The sequence below is a fragment of the Erpetoichthys calabaricus genome, chromosome 7 (genome assembly GCF_900747795.2).
Source record: "Erpetoichthys calabaricus chromosome 7, fErpCal1.3, whole genome shotgun sequence".
Taxonomy (NCBI): Eukaryota; Metazoa; Chordata; class Cladistia; order Polypteriformes; family Polypteridae; genus Erpetoichthys; species Erpetoichthys calabaricus.
In genome coordinates, this window is record NC_041400.2 from 17,086,382 (window position 1) to 17,113,846 (window position 27,465).

The following is a 27,465-nucleotide window of genomic DNA, read 5'->3' on the forward strand; positions in this document are numbered from 1 at the left end:
CAGCTTGGTCTTTTTTTTCCCTCACAATGAACATCATTATCTCATTCATTCTTGTCGTTCATGACGTTTTCAGGGGATCTTTAATTCCATTACTATCAATCAATTTTTTTCTTCAGCAATTTTCAAGCAATTCATACTTATTAGCTTTGTGATTCTGAACGCATATCTCCATCACTGCTCATTCTGAAGCTCACTTGCAAATCTTTGTCTGTTGGCTTCTTGCACCCTCCCAACTACTTTTCTATTATTTCTCTTCCATATGGACTGTCATGTAACTTTCTGGTTTTGTTCTTATAGCGCCTCCACTTTTCCACAAGTAACATCTCTATCTCAGCATTACACTGCCACGATTCCATTATACTTAGCAGCTCCTTTGTCCAATGGCAGACGAATTCTGCCATTTTCAAACTAACAATTTTTTATATTGCTTCCCACTTGCTGTGCACACCTATTCATTCTAAAACAATTTCCTCCTTCAAAATCCAGACCTTAAGCCTCAGGACAAATTACCTCTTACTTTTCTTCATACTTTTGATTTAAATATTCTCTTACAATTAAATGATGCCATCATACAAAACCATTTCCGGGGATTACATTCACATGTTACACTATGTTAGTATTAACTCTGCTCACCAAGAAAAAGTCTACTGTTCCCCTTACACAAATTTCCAGCTTTTTTTTTTTTAATTCCTTAAACATACAGTATAACCATTTACATCGCATCTCCAAAATCCTCTCACCCCAACATTGCTGGTACCAAAGCTAACCCTCCCTAGACTATCTCATAATGACCAGCACTGACTCCAACATGCCCATTCAAGTTGCTACCACCCATTATAATCACATTACTTTGAGGCACCAAGACGTAATCTCCATTAGCTTGTCCTAAAACTCACCTTTCCCTTCATTACTTCTGCCAAGCTACCGGCCATTTGCTGAAGAGTATATTCATTACCAACAATCATCTGAACAACTACAGCATGGTCATTTGTTCCCTTCACTTCCACCACTTTCTCTGCTCATTTTTCACACACAAGTACACCAACTCCAGCATTTCTATCACTTCTCCCCTGCCAGAAAAGTCTGTACCTTCCATCATTCCCACTAAGCATTTTCACACTTTTACCTTTTCCACCTGTATGCAATATGTATTTACATCTACCTGCAGAACCAAGTTAAATGGGGAAAAAAAGGGAATTGAATGACAATGTCATACTTGTAGACGTATAACAAAGAAATTGATTGGTGCATAGTTATAGAAACAAAATGTACAAGCTCATAGAATACTTCATATACATAACATACACACAATGACTTATTTTATAACAATATATATGGTAACATATGATACGAGTAGAGACTGGAAATTGGACAAACCTAGCATTACCCGGGTAAAGCTTGCATTATCCAAAAGACCTGAGTAAAGCTAGAATTGAAAATAACATTTTGTTAAAATTGGGTTTTATCCGAGTAAAGTACGACCTCGCCTATGCCTCTGGGTAAAGCTGGTTTTTCCTTTTATTGTGGGCTTGAGCATGTGCACTGTGTAGAAGCATATTTTTTCCCCCAACCCCTCTTAGCTTCTAAAACATCCAAGGGCTGTTGCAGCCGGAAATGGTTTGATGTGTTTACCGTAGGAAGAGTTCAGAAGCTTATCGCTCCTGTTCGACCAAATCAGTCTAATGCAAGTTATTTTGTGACAAAGAGATGTTTGATGTATTGCACGATACACAGTTCTCTATAGGACATGGTGGGAAGCACAGGACGTCAAACAAACTTATTAAGAAGTAGAAGAATATGACACAGGAAATTATTAAGCTCTATATGCAAGAAACTTAACTCACAGAAAAGAGAATTAGTTGTGAGGTCAATGGTCTTTAATGAGATGAACAGTTGCGGGCAAGTAGATCTAATTGATATGCAAACAACTTCAAATTTATCATGGTTTACCAAGATCATTTGACGAAATTTGTGCAGCTACGTCCATTACAATCAAAAACCACAGAAGAGGTAGCTACAAATCTTATTGTATCTTTTGTATTTTTGGTGGCCCTTCAATTCTGCAGTCAGATAATGTCAGAGAGTTTGCCGTGTAATAAATGAATTACGCTCTATGTGGGATGGATTTAAAAATAATACATGGTATGCCATGGCACAGCCAATCACAGGGTAGTGTCGAAGGGGCTAATCAAGATGTTCAGAATATGCTCATGATGTGGATAGCTGATACAAATTGTAACCATTGGTCCGAAGGGCTGAGATTTGTTCAGCTAATGAAAAATTGAAGTTATCATGATGGAATAAAGCATTCTTCTTACCAGGTTAAGTTTAGTTGTTACACTAAGGTTGGTCTGGCTATGTTTCCCAAGAATGTTGCTGAAGAAGAAGAACTGAAGAAGACTTAGGCAAAGTGATGAGTGAACACCGCAATGAAGGTATTGACATAAATAAAGATGAGGAGTCAAGCAATGACGACGGAAAACAGGAAGAGCCAAGCAGTGACGACGGAAAACAGGAGGAGCTAAGCACGGAGGGAAACCAGGAAGTAAATGACAAAGAAAACAAATAGGAGCCCAAGTGTGAGGGTACCCAGGTGGAAGGAAGGCAAATTGAGCCAGACATGGAAGGTGTATGCAGCTATGCAGGGGAACTGGAATATGTGAGCTTTGGAGTAAGAAAGAAGATATTGCAGCTAACAGACATAAAGCCAAGGACAACATCGAAAACCAAGCAAAGAAAATGAAGTGCCTGTCTAACTCCAAGTTTCCTCCGGCTAAGACTGGAGACACAGTTTGTGTTCAAATCCCGGATGTTGACAGAGGCTGAGGAGATTTCCGCAATATCCTTGCAGCGGTAGAAGTACACAAAAAGGGGTTAAACAAACTGGGAAATAAACATGGGACAATCACCGAACACTTTAACAGGAATCAATTTTTGATTTGTGTCAAAGCCCTGACTGATTTGAGAGCAGTATCAACACAAAAAATAAAAATCGTTACGTCATCTAGCAAATACCCAGTCATTTTTCGACGGTCAAGGCTATAAAAAGGTATCATTGTAAAAAGATGCAAGACCATAAAATGTAAATGCAAAGCGTCAGGAATTGTTTACATTTCCAAGTGCCATTCAACCGTATTCCTGTTCAAACAAGTAGCATGACTAAATCTGATTTTGACATGGGTGTTCTAACATACTGTAGATAGACCAATAGCTTTGCTTTTCAGTGTTTTATGTTACTTCTCCTCGAACCGCCACCTTATCGTGGTGGAGGGGTTTGCATGTCCCAATGATCCTAGGAGCTCTGTTGTCCGGGGCTTTATGCCCCTGGTAGGGCCACCCAAGGCAAACTGGTCCTAGGTGAGGGATGAGACAAAGTGCGGTTCAACAAAACCTCCATGATGAATACAAAATTTGGACAGCGTTTTCCCTCGCTTGGACGCAGGTCACCGGGGCCCCCCTTCTGGAGCCAGGCCTGGAGGTGGGGCTCGATGGCGAGCACCTGGTGGCCGGACTTGCACCCATGGGGCTCGGCCGGGCACAGCCCGAAGAGGCAACGTGGGTCCCCCTTCCTATGGGCTCACCACCTATGGGAGGGGCCAAGGAGGTCGGGTGCAGTGTGAGTTGGGTAGTGGCCGAAGGCGGGGACCTTGGCGGTCCGATCCTCGGCTACAGAAGCTGGCTCTTGGGACGTGGAATGTCACCTCTCTGAAGGGGAAGGAGCCTGAGCTTGTGCGCGAGGTCGAGAGGTTCCAGCTAGATATAGTCGGGCTCACCTCGATGCACAGCTTGGACTCTGGAACCAATCTCCTTGAGAGGGGCTGGACTCTCTACCACTCTGGAGTTGCCCCCGGTGAGAGGCGCTGAGCGGGTGTGGGCATACTTATTGCCCCCCGACTTGGAGCCTATACATTGGGGTTTACCCCGATGGACGAGATGGTAGCCTCCCTCCGCCTTCAGGTGGGGGGACGGGTCCTAACTGTTGTTTGTGCGTATGCACCGAACAGCAGTTCGGAGTACCCACCCTTTTTGGAGTCCCTGGAGGGGGTGCTGGAGGGCACACCTTCTGGGGACTCCCTCGTAGTGCTGGGAGACTTCAATGCTCACGTGGGCAATGACAGTGAGACCTGGAAGGGCGTGATTGGGAGGAATGGCCCCCCCGATCTGAACCCAAGTGGTGTTTTGTTATTGGACTTCTGTGCTCGTCACGGATTGTCCAAAACGAACACCATGTTCAAACATAGGAGTGTTCATATGTGCACTTGGCACCAGGACACCCTAGGCCTCAGTTCGATGATCGACTTTGTGGTCGTGTCGTCGGACTTGCGGCCATATGTCTTGGACACTCGGGTGAAGAGAGGGGCGGAGCTGTCAACTGATCACCACCTGGTGGTGAGTTGGCTCCGATGGTGGGGGAGGATGCCGGTCAGGCCTGGTAGGCCCAAACGTGTTGTGAGGGTCTGCTGGGAACGTCTGGCAGAGCCCCCTGTCAGAAGTAGCTTCAACTCCCACCTCCGGCAGAACTTTGACTATGTCCCGAGGGAGGTGGGGGACATTGAGTCCGAATGGGCCATGTTCCGTGCCTCTACTGTTGAGGCGGCTGACCGGAGCTGTGGCCGTAAGGTAGTCGGTGCTTGTCGTGGCGGCAATCCCCAAACCCGTTGGTGGACACCAGCGGTGAAGGATGCTGTCAAGCTGAAGAAGGAGTCCTACCGGTCCCTTTTGTCCTGTGGGACTCTGGAGGCAGCTGATAGGTACCGGCAGGCCAAGCGGAATGCGGCTTCGGTGGTTGCTGAGGCAAAAACTCGGGCGTGGGAGGAGTTTGGGGAGGCCATGGAGAACGACTTTCGGACGGCTTCGAGGAGATTCTGGTCCACCGTCTGGCGTCTCAGGAGGGGGAAGCAGTGCAGCGTCAACACTGTGTATGGTGGGGATGGTGCGCTGCTGACCTCGACTCGGGACGTTGTGGGTCGGTGGGGGGAGTACTTCGAAGACCTCCTCAATCCCACTAACATGCCTTCCAATGAGGAAGCAGAGCCTGGGGACTCGGAGGTGGGCTCCCCCATCTCTGGGACTGAGGTCACTGAGGTGGTCCAAAAACTCCTTGGTGGCAGGGCCCCAGGGGTGGATGAGATACGCCCGGAGTTCCTCAAGGCTCTGGATATTGTAGGGCTGTCTTGGTTGACACGTCTCTGCAACATCGCATGGACATCAGGGACAGTGCCTCTGGATTGACAGACTGGGGTGGTAGTCCCCCTCTTTAAGAAGGGGGGCCGGAGGGTGTGTTCCAACTACAGAGGGATCACACTCCTCAGCCTCCCTGGAAAAGTCTATTCGGGGGTTCTGGAGAGGAGGGTCCGTCGGATAGTCGAACCTCGGATTCAGGAGGAACAGTGTGGTTTTCGTCCTGGTCGCGGAACAGTGGACCAGCTCTACACCCTTAGCAGGGTCCTGCCCAACCAGTCTACATGTGTTTTGTGGACTTGGAAAAGGCGTTCGACCGTGTCCCTCGGGGAATCCTGTGGGGGGTGCTCCGAGAGTATGGGGTACCGGACCCCTTGATAAGAGCTGTTCGGTCCCTGTACGTTCGGTGTCAGAGCTTGGTCCGCATTGCCGGCAGTAAGTCAAACCCGTTTCCAGTGAGAGTTGGACTCCGCCAGGGCTGCCCTTTGTCACCGATTCTGTTCATAACTTTTATGGACAGAATTTCTAGGCGCAGCCAGGGTGTTGAGGGGGTCCGGCTTGGTGGACTCAGGATTGGGTCACTGCTTTTTGCAGATGATGTTGTCCCGTTTGCTTCAGCAGGCCGTGATCTTCAGCTCTCTCTGGATCGGTTCACAGCGGAGTGTGAAGCGGCTGGGATGAGAATCAGCACCTCCAAATCCGAGACCATGGTCCTCAGCCGGAAAAGGGTGGAGTGCCCTCTCAGGGTTGGGAGCGAGATCCTGCCCCAAGTGGAGGAGTTCAAGTATCTCGGGGTCTTGTTCACGAGTGAGGGAAGAATGGAGCGTGAGATCGACAGGCGGATCGGTGCGGTGTCCGCAATGATGCAGGCTCTGCATCAGTCTGTCGTGGTGAAAAAGGAGCGGAGCCATAAGGCAAAGCTCTCAATTTACCAGTCGATCTATGTTCCTAACCTCACCTATGGTCATGAGCTATGGGTAGCGACCGAAAGAACGAGATCGCGAATACAAGCGGCTGAAATGAGTTTTCTCCGCAGGGTGTCTGGGATCGCCCTTAAAGATAGGGTGAGAAGCTCAGTCATCCAGGAGGGGCTCAGAGTAGAGCCACTGCTCCTCCGCATCGAGAGGAGTCAGATGAGGTGGCTCGGGCATCTGATCAGGATGCCTCCTGGACACCTCCCTGGTGAGGTGTTCCGGGCACGTCCAACCGGGAGGAGGCCCTGGGGAAGACCCAGGACACGCTGGAGGGACTATGTCTCCCGGCTGGCCTGGGAACGCCTTGGGATTCCCCCGGAAGAGCTAGAAGAAGTGGCCGGGGAGAGGGAAGTCTGGGCATCTCTGCTCAAGCTGCTGCCCCCGCGACTCGACCTCGGATAAGCGGAAGAGGATGGATGGATGGATGGATGTTTTATGTTATCAAAATCTATTTACTCTTTATAATACGAATAATAGTAATAAAGTATATTAAAAGTATCTTGTTTATTTGAAATTCACCTTTAACTGCTTGGGGTTGGATAAACCTAAGATTACCCAGCTGAAGTTAGAAACTCATTTTATTACAGTTTTCCTCAGGTCTTTTGGATAATACGAACTTTACCTGGGTAATGCTAGGTGTATCCAATTTTTGGGCTCTATCTGTAACAGAAAACTCTTCAAATGGCTAAAAGAGAAGGAGATCTTCAGGAAAAGACATCTACAGAATTGTTGAATGTTTCAAATAAACAAGCGACCTATATTTTTGATCAGTCTATTCATGATAGGGTTAGGGTGGGCTGCACCCTGACCAAGCAACTCTAGGCAAAAGACTGAAGTAAACACTATACAGAAAAAAGTTATAATGTTCATTACTTCTATGACACATAACCACAGTGGCCTATATACAGTTTTGAGGTTTGTCACTTTGAACTTTCTCACAATATCTGTGAAGATTTTCTCCAGGTAGTCCAATTTTCTGTGATATCCCAAAAATGAGCTGTTAAGGCAATGTCACACTATGTGACTTTTCCAACAATTTTTAGTTGTAGTCTCGATTTACAAAATCTTAGCGAGTTGGAGGCAATCAGTAGCATGTTTCCTTGATTCCAGTTGTGCAATGTGACATGCAAAAGGACTCACTCCAATTAGTCTGTAACTTGCTCATTCAAAATCAAACAAGTTTAATTTTGTCTTTAATTACAGGGATGGACTCTGTGTACATTAGAGGTGACCACCAATGAATGCTCACTCGGAAGCTCAGTAAACATAATGAAGCAATGAGGAATAAGGAACATTTCATATTTTGGATCTCAGAAAGAGAAGAGAAGCTTGTCTGTCTGATGTCTCATGTTTTACGTATCATGACAGAATAGGAAAAAGAAAAAAAAAAACTGCAGTTAAACTCAACGTAGCCCTTCATAAAACACCAGCTTTGTCTGGCAACATGCATTGGCTGTTACAAAAAGGGGTGAGGAAGACTGTGCTTGAAGGTTGGCAAGCAGTTGGTAAATTAGACATGCCCAGTGATTTTCTGTCATTTAAACTGACATTGTCAGGTAACAGCAGTTGGCACATCTGACATTCTCCATGACTAAAAGTCACACAATGCAGTATCAACTTTAAATGAATTGGAGATTGTAAATTCACTTATAGTGAATGATAATTAAAATTATGGATAAGCAATGATTCTGGTGGTTTCTGGTGGAGTTGGGGGACTGAGAAAAGTATATGATGAACCTGTTTTTTTCCAGTACATAGCATAAATTACACAAGCGAGTGCATGCGGACATATAGACACTTAGACATATTTCTTCCAAGCAGTGCAGGAAACATTTACTATTGCCATTTCTAGTTATTAAATATGGAAAATAACAAACATTGCCATGTTGCCTATGGCACCATAACAGTGAGCAAGGCAAATGAATTATAGAATGGTTGCAGCTCATAGAACAGAAGATGGAACTTGCCATATGGGCACAGGTTAAAAACAAAGAAATTGTAGCTTGTTTGAGTTACTGATAAATAAGATAAATTAAGATATTTTTAACTGATATACTGTATAAAATCTATAAGATTCATGTCACCCAACAGTAGAAGAATCTTTTCCATAAATGTTATATGCATTGTGATGATTCATTAGTCTTAACAATTTCTTCTGACTTGCTTAAATTACTCCACACTTGCACAGTTCAAGTCAGTGATCCCGAGGGCATGAATATACAATTAGAGAGTGTGTGGGTGGCACAAAGAGGTCCACTTGCTACAGCATTTAGCTGTTCTGTGCAATTGATAAATGAAGTGGAGTTTAAGCAAATTAAGCTCCATGTCTAAAACCATTTGTAATTGGTAGACTTTATTTTGGTTTATGTTAAAAGTAAAAGCCAAGGTTATGTATTGGTCAATCCTTTGCATACATCACTGCTAATTTTTTTGTACAACTGAACAAAAGCCTGCAATGTAACATAATATTTTGTTTTAAAAAACCTCACATTTTCATTTTAAGTAGACAGCACAAACAGGACTTGCCTGTTTACTTGTGTGGGATGGAGCAAAGCTTTCTACTACCATTTAGTCAATGCTTTCTGTTAACTTTCTTATACAGGTAATAATGAAGGTGTTTTGATTTTAAAAAAAAATATTTTTTGTCAGTTTTTTTTAGTTCTAAAGCAACGGTTTAATGCAGATGATACAGACTAAACTGAAACATGCATTCTGTTGGAAATATATGAAGAGGAGATTAGCTTTAGATGAATTCAAGAAAATGAGACAAGAGATATTAAACTATTTTTTAATTATTTAAAAACACGCTTCTCCTATTAGCTATACTAAAGTCATTAAATTTTCATATTGTAATGGCAGCTTAGTGTTTAAGTATCGACCACCCTAAGATTTTCAACTATACCCTTCACTGCTAACTGGAAGTAAAGGATGTCTCTCTCAGCCCACATAATTCAATGAGATGTCTTTGACTTGCTAAAGAAGTCCTTGAGGCCTACTGTGGAGGCTTGTGAGTGTGAGTCTGTGTTTTGGTAAATGAAGATAAATTTCCTCATGCAGCAAAAGAATGCTCTTGTGTCCATGCCAGTATGCAGGATTACTTGGCTAATGTTTGAGCAGATACTGCCAAAATGAAGTTAGAACAATTTCATGCTCACAAAGATGTACATTGCACATATACCAGCATTTCTTGCACAAGACAATGATATTAGCAACTTGCACAAAAAAACTGTAGCATTTAAACTACAGCTAGAATTTACAAATTTTAGGTCCGCATGAAGGCATAGTGAAACATTAGCCAGTTACTTTTCTGGCCAAAAAATGTCAGAAATGGTTTTCTGCATTAAATGATGGACAATGAAAAGGCCCACAGAATCTTCTCAACCGAAATAGGTTTTTACAGAGTACCCCATTCTTTTTGTCTGGTTTTCAGAATGTCGATAGACAATTTCTTTTACTGAAGACTATAAGATCAGGGTGACTGCCCATATTATGTTTTTCATTCACTACATTGTAGCGAAGACTAAGAGATGGAAGGCTATGAATATGGCTAGTAAAATATGTTGGTCTCTGAACATCCATGCTGAATTTGGTACCTCTAAGGCTTAACCTGGGAGAGTCGCACCGATTTTTGAATCTGCAGAACTGGGGCTTGTTATTTCTTACACAGTCATGCCATTTCTTGACTTCAAATATTTAAAAATCTGTACCTTTTAAAAAAGGTATCAGGTATCTAGCAACAATAAGTGAAAACAAACAAAAATAAAAAGCAATAATTGGAAATAGCTGAGCAAAAAGTGAAACATTAGTACTATGGCCACTTACAGCATTATTGCCAATATTTAAGAGATGCAAAAACACTTAGATAATAACAGTTAAAGAATAACCAATCTGAGAATAATAATTGCAGAAAGGGGTCAAGTTTGATGTTTATTGTACAAATTCCCCCAAATGGTATTAAAAAAAAAATGTTCCTACAGAAAAGTGAACTTACTGGAAAAGTTTTGCTTTTTTGCTTGCTGAGGCTTCCTTTTCTTTTGTTTTGCTTCTTTTTCTTTTTCATCATCACTGAAATCAAGAGCCTAGTAAGACAATGTGATTATGGGTTAGTATTTTTTTTAAAATAATTTTCTATGTGAAGACTTTGACACAAATGTTTCAGTATTTCCACCAATGTGAAGTGAATGGCTCAGAGTCACACAGTGCGTGGGCAGGAATAGAAGAAGCAGCATTTCTGGTTTTAACTTGTCTCACATTTACTAACATGTCCACTGAAATAAGTCAAGCTCCCAGCACACGTCTAAAGACATAGACTGCACAGGCAGGGCATGGGAAGTAGACCTGAAGTAGTGGAAATGCTACTTTGAAAAGAACTATTGCTTCTTCCAGAATTTACCAATTGAGTGTTGTGAGCAGTGCTCATTGCCAGCAACAGCCAAGTTAATTTAAAGCAAATGGAATTTTCCGCAATGATTTTTACTCTAAATACACACATGTGCATTCGCTCATACGGAGCTCGCTCTACATGAATACATATGTTGAGTCATGAGGCAACATGAATAATGAACACAAAGCAGTAGTACGCTAGCATGTAGAACATATGTGGTATGTAAAAAAACTCTCAAGTAAAGGAATAGATTTATTACGTTTTACTTATTTCTGCCTCACAGACATTTAAGTTTGAGCTCACTTGCAACCTCTAGAGACCACAACTGACATATGTAGTATCAGACTGAAACAGAGGTGCCAGACATATTTACTTACCTATCAAATAAAAGGGTGCTGGTTGATGTGGGGAACATTTAAAACTGGGCGCTGACCTGGCTGTGTGTTCATTTGCTGTTTTCTCACTTGTGCATGAAGTCTGTCTACTGTTTTAATCTGAGAAGCAAGAATAGTGTTTGGAGGTGGCAAGTGGGGCGACCACCCCAGGCCCCGCACCTAAGGGGACCCCGCTTTTGAGGTCTGCGTGTCCTGTTCGAGCGGATTTGTCAAGTTATATTCTCCAGTTTTATTTTGATAAAGTCCGCGTATTATCTTGCAAAAATTTAGCTGAATACTGTAATGAGAAAATCCAGTGTATGTTAACATTTTTATTAAATTTGCGCAAGTTTATACAGTCCACACATACTGGTTAACAGTGTTTGACGTCACCGGCCCTACGTGGGGTTGGTCAGCTCTAGGCCCCACACACCCCTAAGGCCACCTCTGCCGAGAAGGGAGTGACTGCAAGATGAGGATAGTGTCACAGTGTTACTGACAGCTCTAGTTTGGATAACTTTGAGACAACTATAAAACTTTTTTTTTTTAAAGAAATCTTGATTCATCTTCTCTGTGGTGCAAGTCTGGAAACCACATATTATTTACACACAGCATTTCCGTATTGATTTTGAGTGCAGTTTAGCAACAAAAAAGTTCTTATTTTTTTCCTTGTTTTCAGTCAGCTGATCTCAGTAGACTCGCTTACAGCCAGCAAGCTGGCATGTTCCACGATCTTGTCCTTGTTCATCAGAATTGTGCTGATGTTTCAACAGTTTATTTTATACAAATGAGCAATAATGACCAACTTTTCGCCTCATTCTACTCTCTATTATTTTCACTTTTGTTTCCATTGTTATTTCCTGGTGCTCTTAGCAGTACATTACCGCTGCTTTTACGCTTAATTCCAGACACCTTAGGCTTGAAATGAAGCGTGTTAATTCAGTGTAAACAGAGATACAACCAAAAGCACAACCACTTGTAGAGGATGCATGCACGTGACTAAGAATGTAAGCAATAATAGTGTAGGTTTTGCACTCCGCCTAGCGGCAGACACGCACACTGCCTCGAATTTTGAAGTTATGGTGCAATTTTTAATTTTCCACTTATTTAAATAATTTTAATTTAACAGACATGTACATTTTATTCTTTGAAAGTAAATAACTTGAAGCTTCGAATGTATGGGACTTTCCAGGAATGGAAGCCCTCCCATACTACTTTAAAGTAGGGGAATACTGTTGCTTTTACCTTCTATATGAGGTTTTCTTTTCTTTTTAAACTTTTCGTAAATTTCATTCTTTGATTTCACTTATTTAGATATTTATAGTGTACACAGTATGTGAAAGTCTTACTCGCATGTTCAAGAATGCAACACTTCCCCAATGTTTGTAAATTTATCAACATGACACTGATTGGATATATGTGTTTTTAGAGTAATAAATATATATGTCATTGTTTTGTTTTTTTCTCTATTTTATCAGACTGATCATTTTGCATTTGCTTTGTTAATAACTATTCTATCAATTTGTGTGATGTGTAAACACAAAGGTGGTGATGGTACAGGTGGTGAGGAGGAGAATTGGCAATTTTTGATGCTCAAGGACTGGTCTCTAAATAAATTGTTACTCAAAAATGGCTACAGATGTCTGTGCATTTACCACTTACAAGAGGAACAGTGTCACAGCATGTTTGCTTTTTTATGACAACTGTGAGGTAACGAAAGCTGAAGGTCAGCATTTTTACCAAAATACTACTAATGTTTCATAACACATTATAAATTAGGAGCATTAAAGGTACAGTTAGGTTCGAAAATATTTATACAGTTTCATAATTTAAAGCCCTGTGCGCCGCCACAATGGATTTGAAATGAAGCAATCAAGAGGTGACTGAAGTGTAGACTTGCAGTTTTAATTTAAGGCAGTTAACAAAAACATTGTATGAGCCATTTAGAAAAGACAGACATTTTTATATATGCCCCCCCCCAACCCCATTTTCATTGGCTCAAAAGTATCTGGACAAACTAACAATCATAAATATAACGATACAGTACTTGGTTGCAAATCCTTTAGCGTCAATGACTGCCTTAAGTCTAGAACCCGTGATTCCACCTTACTGATGCTTTGCTAGACCTTTTACTGCAAGGTGTCATCAGGTGCCGCTTGTTCAATGGACTTTCTGCCTTTAGTTTTGTCTTCAGCAACTGAAATGTATGTCCAGTTGGGCTGAGGTCAATTGACTGACTTAGTCATTGAAGCATATTCCACTTCTTTGCCTTGAAAAGCACTTGGTTTGAGGTCACAGTATGTTTTGGTTCATTGTCCATCTGTACTGTGAAGTGTTGTCCTATCAGTTCTGCAGCATTTGTCTGAATCTGAGCAGACAGTACCGTCCTGTACTCTTCAGAAATGATCCTGCATCATTAATAAACACCAGTGACCCAATTCTATTTGCAATCAAGCATGCCCATGCCATAACACTGCCTCTAACATGATTCATAGATGATGTGGTATGTTACAGATCATGAGCCATTCCTTCTCTTCTCCACCCATCATTCTGGTACAAATTAATTTGTCCAAAGAAAACAGTTCCAAAACTGGACTGGTTTTTTAAAATTATTTTCTGGCAAAGTCCAATTTGTACTTCCTGTGCTTGAGGATTACCAGTGGTTTGCACCTTGTCATCAACCCTCTCTATTTACTTTTGTGAAGTCTTCTCTTGATTGTAGACTTTGGTAATGATAGACCTACCTCCCAGAGAGTGTTCTTGGTTTAGCTAAATATCGTGAATTAATTTTTCTTCACCAACAAAAGAATTCTGTGATCATCCAGCACAGTTGTCTTCCATGGTTGTCCAGCCCTTGTAGTGTTGCTGAGCTCACCAGTGCATTCCTTCTCTCCAAGAATGTACTATATGGTTGATTTGACCACTCCTGGTGTTTCTGCTATCTCTCTAAAGGGTTTGTTTTGTTTTCTCTGCCTAATGATGGTCTGTTTTTACTTGCATGGGCAGCTCTTTGGGTCTCATATTGGGAGATCACAGTGACAACTTCCAAATGCAAATTCCTTTCTTGGAATCAATTCTAGACCTTCTACCTGCTTAATAGTTAATGAAAAAATGAGGCACCCACTCACACCTGGCTATAGAACAGCTTGTCAGTCAATTGTTCAAATACTTTTGAGCCCCTGAAAATGGGGGGAACCATGTATAAAAATGTCTGTCATTTCTAAATGGATCATACAATATTTCTGTTACACTCTCTGAATTAATGCTGAAGGCCTGCAATTCAATCATGTAATTATTTCTTCATTTCAAATCCATTATGGTGGCAAATAGAGACAAAATTATGAAAATTGTGTTAGTGTCCAAATACTTATGGACCTGACTGTAACAAACTTGCATTTAACATTTCGTAGGAGAATAGACAGTCAAGGTTGTGATGTACATTAAGAAAAAAAGAAACATTATTATCTTTTACAATTCACTTTGAAGACATACTAACTTCTATATTTAAAGGCAAGTGGAAATATTTTCCTTTACTGATATCTTAAAAAATGCTACCCAGTGTACTGAATTTGAAAACACTTGACAAGTTAAGATGTAGCAGTGCCCAAACATCCATAAAATGAGTCACACTGTACTTATTCTGTTAGAAAATATTTAGCTTTAGACTGTCATAAAATAGAAATATGTAGTTTGCCATTCTTTTACCTCAGGCGGTGGTTCCTGATCATTTTTCCATGACGCATCAGAGCCTCTTTCACTGCAGAAAGGGGGTAAAAAAAGGAGTTACAGAAATTGAAGAAAACAAACCTAAATGACATCATCTAAGAAATCCATTTTGAAGATGGAGGTGCACAAATATCCAAATATTATGTTTTAAACTGTTTTTAAAAGAAAAATGCTAAAATGCGATTTTTTATGAACATTTTGCATAGGGATTACAGTATGATACACACAAATAATTTTAACAGGGAGGTTTAATTTTTTTAATGCAAAACTAGTCAGCTAAGGTAACTATATTATGATTAGCATGGTGGCAGTTTCCAGTGTTTTATACAATTTTTTTTATGAAAATAATAAATTTGGATGAAAAGTAACATTTGATTCTGGTGTTAATGGTTCCTTCCAAAAGTTGGTCAAAAGGCAACCTATACAATTTCTGTTTTTAACAAAAACTAATTAAGTAGACATTAAGTGTAAAAATTCATGTATACAAAATAAAGAGGCGCATGTTACATATTACAAGAGAGCCAAAAGTAAGGATTTATAACAAATGGTACTTTCTGGGCTTTATTTTTGGCATGGGATTGTGGATATCCAACCTATTATAATTCAGCCTATTAAAAATCATGCATAGCTTAACTTAGAGAAGGAAGATCCTACTGCATTTTCAAGGCAAAAAATAAGACTTTCATTATTGCCACTTTTATGTCATTATAGAATAAGTTGTAAAGTAAAAACACATGAGCCTTGAGAAACCAATGTTTTCACCAATCAACTGTCAGCTGAGTAAACTGAGTGAGTGCTAAGGTTACTTCCATTCAATACAGTGCCAAATACTGCCACAATAAAAGGAACAGAATAATTGTGTTTATCTTTGAGTTATTAGAAACATGGCTACAGATTCACAGGGTCAATACCGTCACATATACAGAGTAAAGTAAAATTGTTACTTGCATGTTCAGGGCTGCTGGGATTCTTGCTTCCAACAAATCAAAATGGACTACAGCCCTCAAAACTAACAAAAAACAGACCTACACTCTTTGGTGGTCTGAACCCACTGAAAAAGTCTCACCCTAGGCAGCCTTTTTCCAATTCATATGGCAGGCTTTAAGTCAGCACAGGCACAAAAAACTGGTCTAAGTTTTTAAATGGTAAAAAGATTAAACAATGCTCTTTTAAAGTCAGGTAACCATTTAAAAACATCTTATGCAAAGAATAAACAAAAACAAAATTATTCATATTTATTTATTAAACGATTTAAAATGGATAAGAAGCAAAGCAGCAAAATTGCAAACAAATCCAAGAATCACAAAAACCAGAAACAATACCTTCAAAACAAAGATGGGGTTGAAATCAGTAAACCAAGATGAAGAACACAATAGCAAAAGGCAGGAATCAAAATTACAATACCAAAGCTGCCTATCTTACAGCAGCTTCAGCTTAAATACTACTGGGCTAGTACATTAGGCTCCTCAGGGTAAGTAACAAACACAAGATAAGTACGCAACAAAATACTTAACAAAATTAATGAACAACACGATATTTCACACATGCAAAATAGAACAAAATCAAAAACAGTTTTCATTTTGCAGCATACAAATTTCTACTTAAATGATAACAAAAAAGATAAAAAACAGAAAATTAACTGGCTGTACAATAACTACTGTGAATGCCTGTCACTGGATGCACTATACAGGATCTAACCTTGTACAAGGCGCTAACCTTACACGCAACTGACTAAACACTATTTAAAAAAAAAAAAAATTGGATTTAGTTAGCGTTTCAAAAATGTCCATATTGGCCACACATTAGTTGTTCTGAAACACAAGGCAAATCTCTCTAATCATGTGTCATGCAATGCGTTAACAGAAGCACAGTCTTAAAGAGACATGCAATTAGTGGGCTTACTTAATTCCTAACAAGAAATAAGCAAACACCAACTTATTATCGTTCTTTGGATTTTTTTGAAACCAAAATATTGTTTACTAATTTAACGATTAAAATTTGACTAAAGCACTTTGGACACAAATTTAACTGGTACCAGATTAATTGTGAAGTCATCTTTAGTTATGACTAATATCTACATTTATAATCAATCCAATTCAATAACTAATTTTGCATTAATACAAATTCATAAGTGTAATCAAAATATAAGTTTAATATGTCTCTGTGCAAATATTTTAAATCTGCTTTTCTTTTCTTCTCACATGTACAGCTAATACAAAGCCAGATTTAGCACATAGGGGCTCATCAATTAAAATTGCTAGGCAAGCATCTTAAGACAAGACATGTTAAGAATAACTGCAAATGGGCAATGTGCACTATTTCTGTGTGTTAAGAGTCAGCATGAAATTGTATCCTCTCTTTGCCTTGTTTGGAATGGCATGATTTACCTAAGTAAGGGCCTGCACATGGAGAAAGAGTATAAAGCCTTGGAACATTGCCTGGCACACTTTTGAAGCCGACGGACGGATGGGAGAAACCGTCATCTGATCCTGAAAATCCTTCCAGCGTAGCGACGAAAATGGCAGACTGTATACATAGAAATCCCACTTTGGTGAAAAGTCTTGCCATGGCTTCCTTCATCTGTAATGCCATGTAATTCGTCGTTAAAGAAAGCGAAGTTATTTCTCCTAAGTGATTTCTTACTGCTGTATCACTAAGGGAGGGGTATCGCCTTTTGATATTATATCTATATAGTTTCAGGTCACTTAAGACGCCACAATTGCAAAACGAATGTATTTCCAGGGAGATAGCGCCCCCTAGAGGAAAACAATAAATAGTAACGTTTGATTACTTAATGTGAGGTAGCTTGAAAGTAACACAACAAGAAGGCTTTTGTATAGGAATTTTGAATTATCAATCTTAAAGCGACTTTTATGAAATCACACTTCTCAGTTTAAATTTGGAAAAATTCTAAAAAAGGAGAGAAATATTTAGAAAATTAAAGCATCAGGTGTGCGACATTTGAAATTTGAATTAACTTGATTATTAAGTTTTAATCTTCATAAATGTCATTAACCAGCTAATGGCTGCTCCATATACTGATGTAAACATAAATCGTAAAACAGCAAATATCACAAACCTAACAAAGTGATTTTTGACTTACTGGAGATAAAATGTCAGTGAATAAATTTAATATGTGCACATGTTAAGATAACTATGGTAGTCCATTATAAACATATCATTCTTTACAAACCCTACACTGAAATACTCCAATGACCCTGACTCACCCCGCCACCCATTTGTTGTTGCATCAGGGTGAAATTCCTCTCTCTGAAACACATAAAATTATAACCCTGACTCTATTTAATACTGATGCCTTCCTTCACCAAACCTGCTTAATCAACTTCAACATTGAGGTGGGCCTATCAGAGAAACAAGGAGCAAAAGATTGAAACCAAATTTAGGTAGAGCACTGTCCAATACAAGGCACATTCACTCTTTTAAAATTAATCTTGAGTTATCAATAAACCGAATATACCTGGTTTGCTGCATTAACTGGTCTTCATCTAAATCACAAGTACAGACAAACAAGATATGCTTAAACTAATAAAAGCAAAATTATAATCTTTCATGTATTTATTGAACAAATCCATCCAACATTCACAGTGTGTTGTGGAAAAAGTGAACTTTTCGGAATTAATAACTGGTCAAACCTCCTTTGGCAGCAATAACCTCCAACAAGCTCTAGGTAGCAGAGGACTGGACCTGCACAATGTTTAGGAGACATTTTGGACAATTCTTATTTACAGAACTGTTTCGGCTCAGCCATATTCTTTGGATGCCTGTTGTGAATTGCTCTTTTGGGGTCATTCAACAGCATCTCTGTAGGTTTAAGGCCAGGGCTCTAACAGGGACACTCCAAAAGGTGGATTTTCTTTTTTTGAAGCCATTCTGTAGTAGGTTTACTTCAATGTTTAAGGTCATTGTCCTGCTGCATCATCCAGCCTCTACTGATCTTCAGCTGGAAAACAGCTACCTTGACATTACCCTGTAGGATCCCTTGATAAATTTGGGAATTCATTTTCCCCTTGATGGCTACAAGCTGCCCAGGCCCCAAGGCAGCAAGTCAGCCCCAAATCATGATGCTCCCTCCATAATACTTCACCACTGGAATGGTGTTTTCATGTTCGGATAGAGTGCCTTTTTATACCAGATATAATACTGTGCATTCTTCTCAAATAAATTTAACGTCAGTTTCATCAGTCCACAAAACATTTTCCCCAGTAGTGTTCTGGAGTCTTTGTAAACTTCAGGTGTGGGGTTATTTTTTTTTGTTCGTTTTGGAGAGCAGCGGCATCCTGCTTGGTGTTTTGTCATGAACACTGCGCCTGTTCAATGATTTCCATATGGTAAAGTGACGAAAAGCCTTTAGCTGTTACTCTGGGGTTCTTTCTAAATGTCATTGAGCATTCTTTATTGTGCCTAATCAGATCTTGACTGGGCCTTCTAGGGAGGTTAGCCACAGTTAATAAATCCGCTCCATTTACACAATCAATATCTAAACTTTTTGAAATTCCTTGGTAACGCTTTACAGCTTTATTCAAGTCAACAGCTCCTGATTGTAGCTCTTCTAAAAGTTTTTTTTTTGTAGCGCATACTTCATTTCAACAGATGATTCTAGTGAACAGAAGATTTGAGTCTTTTTTTTGTTCTTTATTTCACCTGACACAATTTCTTGTATTAGGAACTTGTTAGTTTTCGCATACCCCTTGGGGTCAGAGCACAGGGTAAGCCATTGTACAGGCCCCTGGAGCAGTTGCAGGTTAAGAACCTTGCTCCCATTTGTTTTTTTTATAGGTCAAAGAAGCTCTAACCCGCACCTTCAATTTCTCTAAACTGCACCTTCAATTTCCTTTCATTGATCGGACTCCATGTTTGCCAACACCCGACTCCAGTTAATCTTTGTTGAAGTAACCAGCCTTAGGGGTTCACAGATGTTTTTCAAACTACACTATGAATGTTTCAGTGATGTTTTCAATATGTGTAAGAACACTACAACAATTTGTAAGTTATCTGTAAAAAGATTGTTTGCTCATTTTTGTAACTTTGATGAGGATCAGTCCATATTTTAAGATAAATTTACACATGAATGCAGCTTTGTCCAAAGTGTTCACATGCTTTACCTTGACACTGTATATGTATGCAACGTATGGGAAAAACTGTGGTACCTCTACAAAAGGTTTTTTATTTTACATGCTGTTTTCCAATATAAATTTCCATATCTAACTACTCTTCAAATACACAGTATATACTGTAAATGTGTATACACATACATATACACACACACACACACACACACACACACACACACACACACACACACACACACTAATGTATTCAACAAATATAGAGAACTGTTCACATGGACTGAAAAGACACTTTAGTAGTCTGCTGTCCAAAGCATTAGCTGCCAGACTTCCATTACCATTTATACATTTAGCAACTAAGCATTTCACTACATATTTAACTGTATGTATAATTTATAAGTGAAAAATAAAATTCAACTGGCAAAAACAAACAGTAGTTAAATTCAGAACTACATCAGAAATTATTATACACTATTGTAACACAAAACAACAAAATGCATGATCCAATGAAGGTGAAAAAAAGAAAGTATCTATATAAATACTAAGAAGAATAACAGGAAAATGCTTCCTGGTGTTTAAGTTCATTAAGGAAAATATTATTGGGCAATTAGATTAGACATGATGTTTAGACTGTGGGTGTCTTTCATATCTTAACCTGGAAAAGTTCTAATGTTCATCTTCCCAATTATTGTAAAAATCACACTGCTGATAAAATCACCTGTAACCTTTACTCTTCACAGCAGGCATTTCCTAATATTTTTTAATCATCTTTAGACACCATGATGATGTCACATTCTTTCATAGCTAAACTGATACTTGTTTGGAAAACAGAAAATATTATTTGCTTTTTGGCAGCAAACACTGTACAGTTTTTGCATGCAAAAATACCATAGAACCCCCTTTAAGTTATATTTCGGAAATGCTGAGATTACTAACAATAATAAAATCTCTTTAATATACCGAAACAAATTAATAATTTTTGTGTTTACTTATTTTATGAAAGCACATAATTGAACTTGCTTCCCTCCAGGCTAATAAATCTCCTGCTGTGACTGCTTTCTCAGTCAGTGCTGACTAGAAGTATATACAGTATAAAGGGTCAAGATCTATCATTCTTTTGATGAGAAGCTATCAGAAGAAAGATCAATGCATGTTGTACAGTGAACTTTCACAAGCAGTGGTCTTCAATTATGCCTATGATCCCTTTAGGAAGCATAAAATGTCTTTTACCTTATTAGACTCCAGTCGCATGGAATGCTTTCATGCAGAGTGCTAGAAGTACACTAGAGAAAAGGCCCTGTTTGCTTATAATAAATTACAGCATGTAATCAGGGACAGGAGGAAGGTTAAAAAATGAATATAGAGAATTTCCAGAATGACTACCAGAGGACAGAGAACATTCACAAGGAAGCAAAGTATGAAAGAACTTATAAAAAATACAACTGCATGAATGTGAACATTAAGTATACTTGGAATATTTCAAAATAAAGTTAAAACAGAAATTCCACTATCAGCTAAGTGGTGCAACATGAATCTTGAAAGCATTTCTAAGATAAGAGGTAACCATCTATGCCTATAAAGCCACCAAGCAACAACTTATTTTAGCAGTCCTTGGTGTTACTATAGTCAAATCCCCCTTCCCAAACCGTCACAGAGCCGGATAGTCCACTAGGCAACATAGATGACCTATTAGAGCATCGTAAATAGAAGTTAAGGGGTGTGTGCTCGGAAATCTCAATGGTGCTATGGATGTTTAGGGGTGCAGTTATGGTAACTCAAGGTGTGCCTGCACCAGCCCCCAACCTGGTCTTTAAAGTCTAATAATGCTGAATGCATGCATGCTATGGACACAGAGGGGAGGTAAGGGGAGTCCCCAAGGTAAAGGGTTTGGTAACTTAAGGATCCCCACCTAGAGCTCTATATGGGCTTCAACTGACACTAAACCCCCAACGCAACATATGGGATATCCCTCGATATGTCAGGAATTCCAGCCTTTCTTGAACAAGCAACACTATAGCCTCTGTTCCATTTGGAGACTCCATGCTGCCACCTATTGTCTGGAGAAATCACATCCTTCTCTGATCCTCCATGGCCCTATTGCTTTGCCTGTACTCTATCCTTCCCTTCCATAGTGTCACTATCTCCATCCCTTCCTCTCACTCTCTCTCTGTTGATTCCCAGTGGATTAGTTTCCAGAGCATATCCTAGTAAAAGTCTGACTGATTAGTGGTCACCATCTTTCTAAGATGGCATATATTTACACTTATTGCCAGATTTGTTCTGATAGAAAAATGGTGGCACAAAGCATTGTTAGTTTCTGACTGTTCAGATAGACAGTGCCAAAGTCTAATTTTTAAAATCTCACATCTTGTGAATTACTGCTAGTAAAGGATCAGTTAGCAGGTTTACAAGGGCAGATTTGTGCATTTGTTTAGCTCCTTCAGATAAACCAAGGACTGATGGTAAGCTCTAGCTTGTAGTGCAATAAGTCAGTAGACGACTGCTGGAGTAAGATATAGGAATGCAATGGAGCTGCTAAAGTATTAATTAAATACTGGCTTTTTGCATTGAAGGGTCTGTTCACACATACAATAGGAAACCTGAAACAAATGAACATAACCTAAAAATTTTAAACAGAATGTCATACATCTCCAATTATTCCACAACCCACTTTGCTGGATGTTACTTATCTTAAACATACAGCTTAATAAAATCAAAAAAAACTACTGGCAACAATTTTTGAGAAACTGTTAGCTGCAGTTAGAAAATTCTGCAGGTAAATAAATAACCTACATTTCATTTAATTACAACATACCTTTTAAGTTTTTCTGGTAATATATATTCTGTCAAATCTTTCACATCTGGGGCAAAAAACATTGTGTCTTTCATTTTGATCTCTTTTTTTTCAATATGTTCTGGTGAATTAAACCTCAGAATATAATAGGGATGGAAGACTGGTCCAAATATTTCAAACACCTGTTGTGGAGAAAAATGATTAAAGCATGGTGTAAAATAATAAACAAAAGTTATGAATAAATATTACAATTGTGTGGGCAGTATGGTGATATATTAATTAGTTTTGGTACCTCAGTGCTCTAGCGAGCTATGCTTCATTACCAGGTCAGTCACTGCATGGATATTTACACATTCACCCACAGTTAACTTGGAATTTCTATTTCTAATTCAATTTCCCCTAATATTCCAAAGTAGTTTATTTAGAGTTAACTGGTAAAACTAAATTAGCCTATATATTGCTTTATTTTTAGGCAGTGATAGTCTTTTCATGCTCTGTGACTCTTTGATGGTCAATGAGATTTTATACGCTGTAGTATGCTAGGCTGGTAATATCACCTTAAGAAAAAAACCTTACGAAAAAAGTCTCAATTACTAGACACACTTTTGACTCAAGAAAGGTTGTTTCGGAGGAGAGAATGAAGGCAAACCTGATGGCCATCATGAGCATTGCTGTATATCCTCTCTTTGACACGCCAGCATGGAGGAGTTTAAGCCAACTAATTAATTATTCAACAGACGTGTGTCAAGAAAAGCTGCTGGGGCTCCTTTATACCTATAGAAATATGCCTTTATAGTGCGTCGCTCTGACTTCTTTGTGAACTTTAGCCAAGTCTGAATTAATTCTTATGTGTATTTGTGGGGCCTTGGTGTTGTCATTTTATTTAAATATTTCTTGAGCTTTTGCAAAAATGATAAATTTCCCCACTGGGACAAATAAAGTACTATCTATGATGAAATGCATGTTACAAGTTTACGTAGTCATTTCTGTCATGTGCAATAAAGTACAGTAACAACAACAACATTTATTTATATAGCACATTTTCATACAAAAAGTATCTTAGCATTATTCCTAGTGTGGAGAGATACTAGAAGAGTACTTTCCTTTCATAGTGGATATAAGGCTGTCTCTCATAACATTGCTAATGCAATGTAAAAAAAACATTCACTTAAGGGATATCAAGAGCGCTAATGTTTTTTCTGTTTTAAATGGGTATTGGAGCCGGGTGGAGGAAAGATACATGGCTGTAAGAAAACAAAAATAAGAAGCTTTTTTAGTCTTACATTCAGATGGAATATTATTCATTTAAATAGGCAATAACTGTAAACTTCCATGATCAACTATGATTATAGTCTAAAGAGCAGAGCCTTTTACTTCGTGGCAACAAAATTTGTTTCCCTATGTTTTAAATGTATCCTAATAACAAAGAGGGCGGACTTTCATCAATGCAACTATATGAGCTTAGAAGACTACGTGTAAACAACTGATAATGAGTATAATATGTAGGAAATAGAAATAATCCAGTTTCTAGCAATCACTAAAAAAATGAAGTATTGAGGAAAACAAAACAGTAATCGTTTCTATAAACCTATAACACAGTCTACACATTTCATCAGGTGCTGAAGCAGAGAAAGGTTTGACACAATATTATTTCACATTGAATACTGGTGTTCTAATTAGCCATATTATTTACAGAAGCCAGATGTGCTGCCAAGGCCTGCTTTCTACCTTGTGCCTGATTTTGATAGGAGAGGCTCAGAAAACCTACAATCCTGCATTGGTTTAAGCTTTTTTAGAATGTTATCATATGCAGTATTTTGCTAGAACATTGGCATTAATGTGTGTTATACTTTAAAAAACAAAAAAGCAACACTTTTCTACACTTTTATGATATCCGCTTCACTAACACCTTATATTACCTGTGGTAAGGTACTAGGAGCACTTAATTACATTCATATTTACGTTTACATAGTATTTAATTATTAATCATTCACTGTAAGTCATGTCCATATATGAGAGGCACATATAACATTTCGGTTATCTGAAGCCTTTGTCAATTACAATACCTTTTGCAGAATATATAGTGCTTGAAATCCATTTCCTTTGTAATTTAAAGTTTAGGTTTAAAAATTTGAAGACTTAGAAAAACTGACAAACATTCATCACTTATTTGATTGTGGACAGTCCTTTTTAAAATTTTGGAAGCCTTAAAAATCTATAAAAAGAAAAACTCTGTAACAAAATTGCACACCTATTTATTCAACGGTCAACTTTTGTAAATGTAGAGTTTTTTTTTTAATTGCATGCAACAAATTTTACTATTGACCTTTTAAATGTACTGGTCTAGTGGCTTACTCAAAAGAACGCATCTGCCAATTAGTCATTTTACATGCAGAAGTGTTCAATCTAACAGTGAATATCATATAGCAGTACCATAAAACACACAGCTTCAAAGACAACCTATTATGACAGCAATTAAGAAAAATATGGTCTTTTGCAAAAGAAAACTGCTGAAAAAATAATTATTGCAATTCTTTTACAGATCCTTAATGGTGGCTATAAATTTGTTTTTTATGCCAAGATTGATATTAAGTAAATTATCAGGTAAACAAAAAAAATCTATCCTTTAGATTCTCATCTTTCAAGAGCAAATGGGCATCTCTGTCTTTTTTTTTTTTAATCCAAGATTTATATATTGTATGTTGTAGCTATATACAGTAGCCTAAAAACACAAAGACAACTCAGGATAAAAAAAGGTGTTTAATAGACGTTCTGCTGATAACCTTTTAATTCTGCCTTTTTTCCCCTGTATATGCCTATTGTAGTAGAAGTTAAAACATTTAAATAGAGAATGAAGTCTGAAATAAAATCTATTCTTCTCTTCTTGCAAACTAAATTATTCCGGGTGTAAGGTCAGGATACGTTCCACCTTTGGGTTTTGTTTGGAATTATACAAGATTAATTCTTAACATTATTAAATAAATGGATTTTCTACAGACAGAATAAAGGACAAAATAAGAAAATGTGTCTAACAATGAAATAAAATGTTTCAAAAGAGAAGGGGAAAAAAAGACTAACAGGACACATACAGTGGCAAAAAGAAAATAAAATGTTCTGAATTTCTATAACTGGCTCTAACTTACCTTTCCAACTGCAAGTCGTTTCTCATTAAAGATGATACTTTCATCTTGAAGTGGCAGCGTGTCCTTCAGTGATTCTATGATTACTGAAAATCATAAATAAATATTTATCTTACAAACATCTTTATGAATTAATTAGTCAAGGTTCATTAAGTAATTTGAAATTAACTGATGATTATATTCTAGATCGCTCTCCTCTTCCATATCATACAATATGGACAATAAGGAAACGTCAAAAAATCTGGTACGTAAAACATGTAAAAATATGCAATTTCAATTAAACATTCACCAGTTGAACCAACCAGCTTTAAAGTTTGCCTTTTCAGAGATGAAAAATGGTTTGAATGGGGGGAAAAAAAAAATCTGAAAGATAAATTTATAAAGCCTAAATACAGCAGAACCCATATTATCCAAGGTGACATGGACCAATACCACATCGGATAGCTGAAAACTTGGATAAATCATGTGGTCCCAATAGTGATAATGCTGTGCAGATAAGGTGGGGGCTGATACACAAAGAGAGAGATCAGCTGACGTCATCATGGAAGTGCACAGCGGTCAGAGGTGGGCTCTGTATGGCTGACTCATGTAGTGCTCCATTTAGCTCACTCCGCAAAGCACTTGCCTCTGAGCCACAGCCCATAGGTTAACAACTAACCACGTTGCAGATATTCAAAATGAGATGTTTCGTGGTGCGAGTCCACACCAATTCCATTGGTGAGAATGGTAGGATTTACAATGTGGACGGGTGGAGTGTAGCGGCACCTCTGTGAAGAGAAGGTCAGGGATGTCACAGGGACAGATCAGCTGACGTCACCAGGAAAGCACCGCTCAATGTGGTTAAGTGACAGACTGTCACTGAGCCAGAGAATGAGGGCTTGCAGTTCCCACCAGCAGTTCAAAATAGTGCTTTGAAATGCATAAACACAGAGTCCTCCGTGAATGAAACAGTATAGCATGTGTACACGGTCAACACTGGTGACACAATGACAATAGCCAAAGAAAGGGGTGATTGAATCATGCCCACATTTCCACAGTTACCAGTTTCTGCACTCTATACAGTCAAGGTTAAAAGTATAGACTTTACGCACTTGGTACAGAATTCACGGCAAGGCTTTTATGAATTACTTACAGGCTCATCTTGGGTAATTCGGAACCTCAGTAAATTAGGGCACTAATAAACTGGGTTCTACTGTATTACTTAAACGAGAGGTTTTTTTATTTTTCAAGACAAATTTATTTCTGCACAAACGTGGTATGCATTTGCAATATGAAATTGTGCTCTGAAGTTAAGCGTTTTCCATAAATTTTAAAAAATACATAATGGAACGTCTGGGGCACAGAGCGCCGCCAGAAAATAAAGGCCTAAAAATGTAGTGAATATATCCTCTTCAAAGCAACAAAACTTTCAAAAAATAAAAAAAATGCCTTCCGTATTTCCAATGCATATTTATGACTACTAAAAAGAATTTGGAAATAATCATTTTGAAATATATTCCTAATATTGTTACATGAGGTAAGGATACATTTTCTATTTGCGTGTGTGACAGAAATGGCCTTCCTGGGAGGAGTTCTCACATACAGAAGTAAATCAAGAATGTAGCATGAACAGTTTACTGTGATTTTGTCATTCAAGAGGAAACCATGCCCCTGTGGGTGAAAGGTTGTTGCAAAGGAAGACAAGAACTGATGTTGTGCGCACAGCTGCTCTTCTTTTAAAATGGCTGAATCTCATAAAACTGGTAAATTTTGTTTGAAAAGATATTTTCCCAAAGTGAGTGTAATCTTGAGATGCGGATTAATGC

The 27,465-nt window shown here is 38.7% G+C and overlaps 1 protein-coding gene across 2 annotated transcripts in view; it reads right to left on the bottom strand.

Moving 5' to 3' along the window:
* Positions 1-27,465, bottom strand: part of naf1 (nuclear assembly factor 1 homolog (S. cerevisiae)) — a 53,404-nt gene that overhangs the window by 11,871 nt on the left and 14,068 nt on the right. For both annotated transcript variants that reach the window (XM_028792536.2, XM_051929796.1), the window contains 4 exons: positions 25,664-25,746; positions 22,542-22,702; positions 14,619-14,670; positions 10,147-10,234 (listed from right to left, as the gene is read on the bottom strand). In XM_028792536.2, the coding sequence (XP_028648369.1) occupies positions 10,147-10,234; positions 14,619-14,670; positions 22,542-22,702; positions 25,664-25,746 (384 nt within the window). The remainder of the gene's footprint in view (positions 1-10,146; positions 10,235-14,618; positions 14,671-22,541; positions 22,703-25,663; positions 25,747-27,465) is intronic.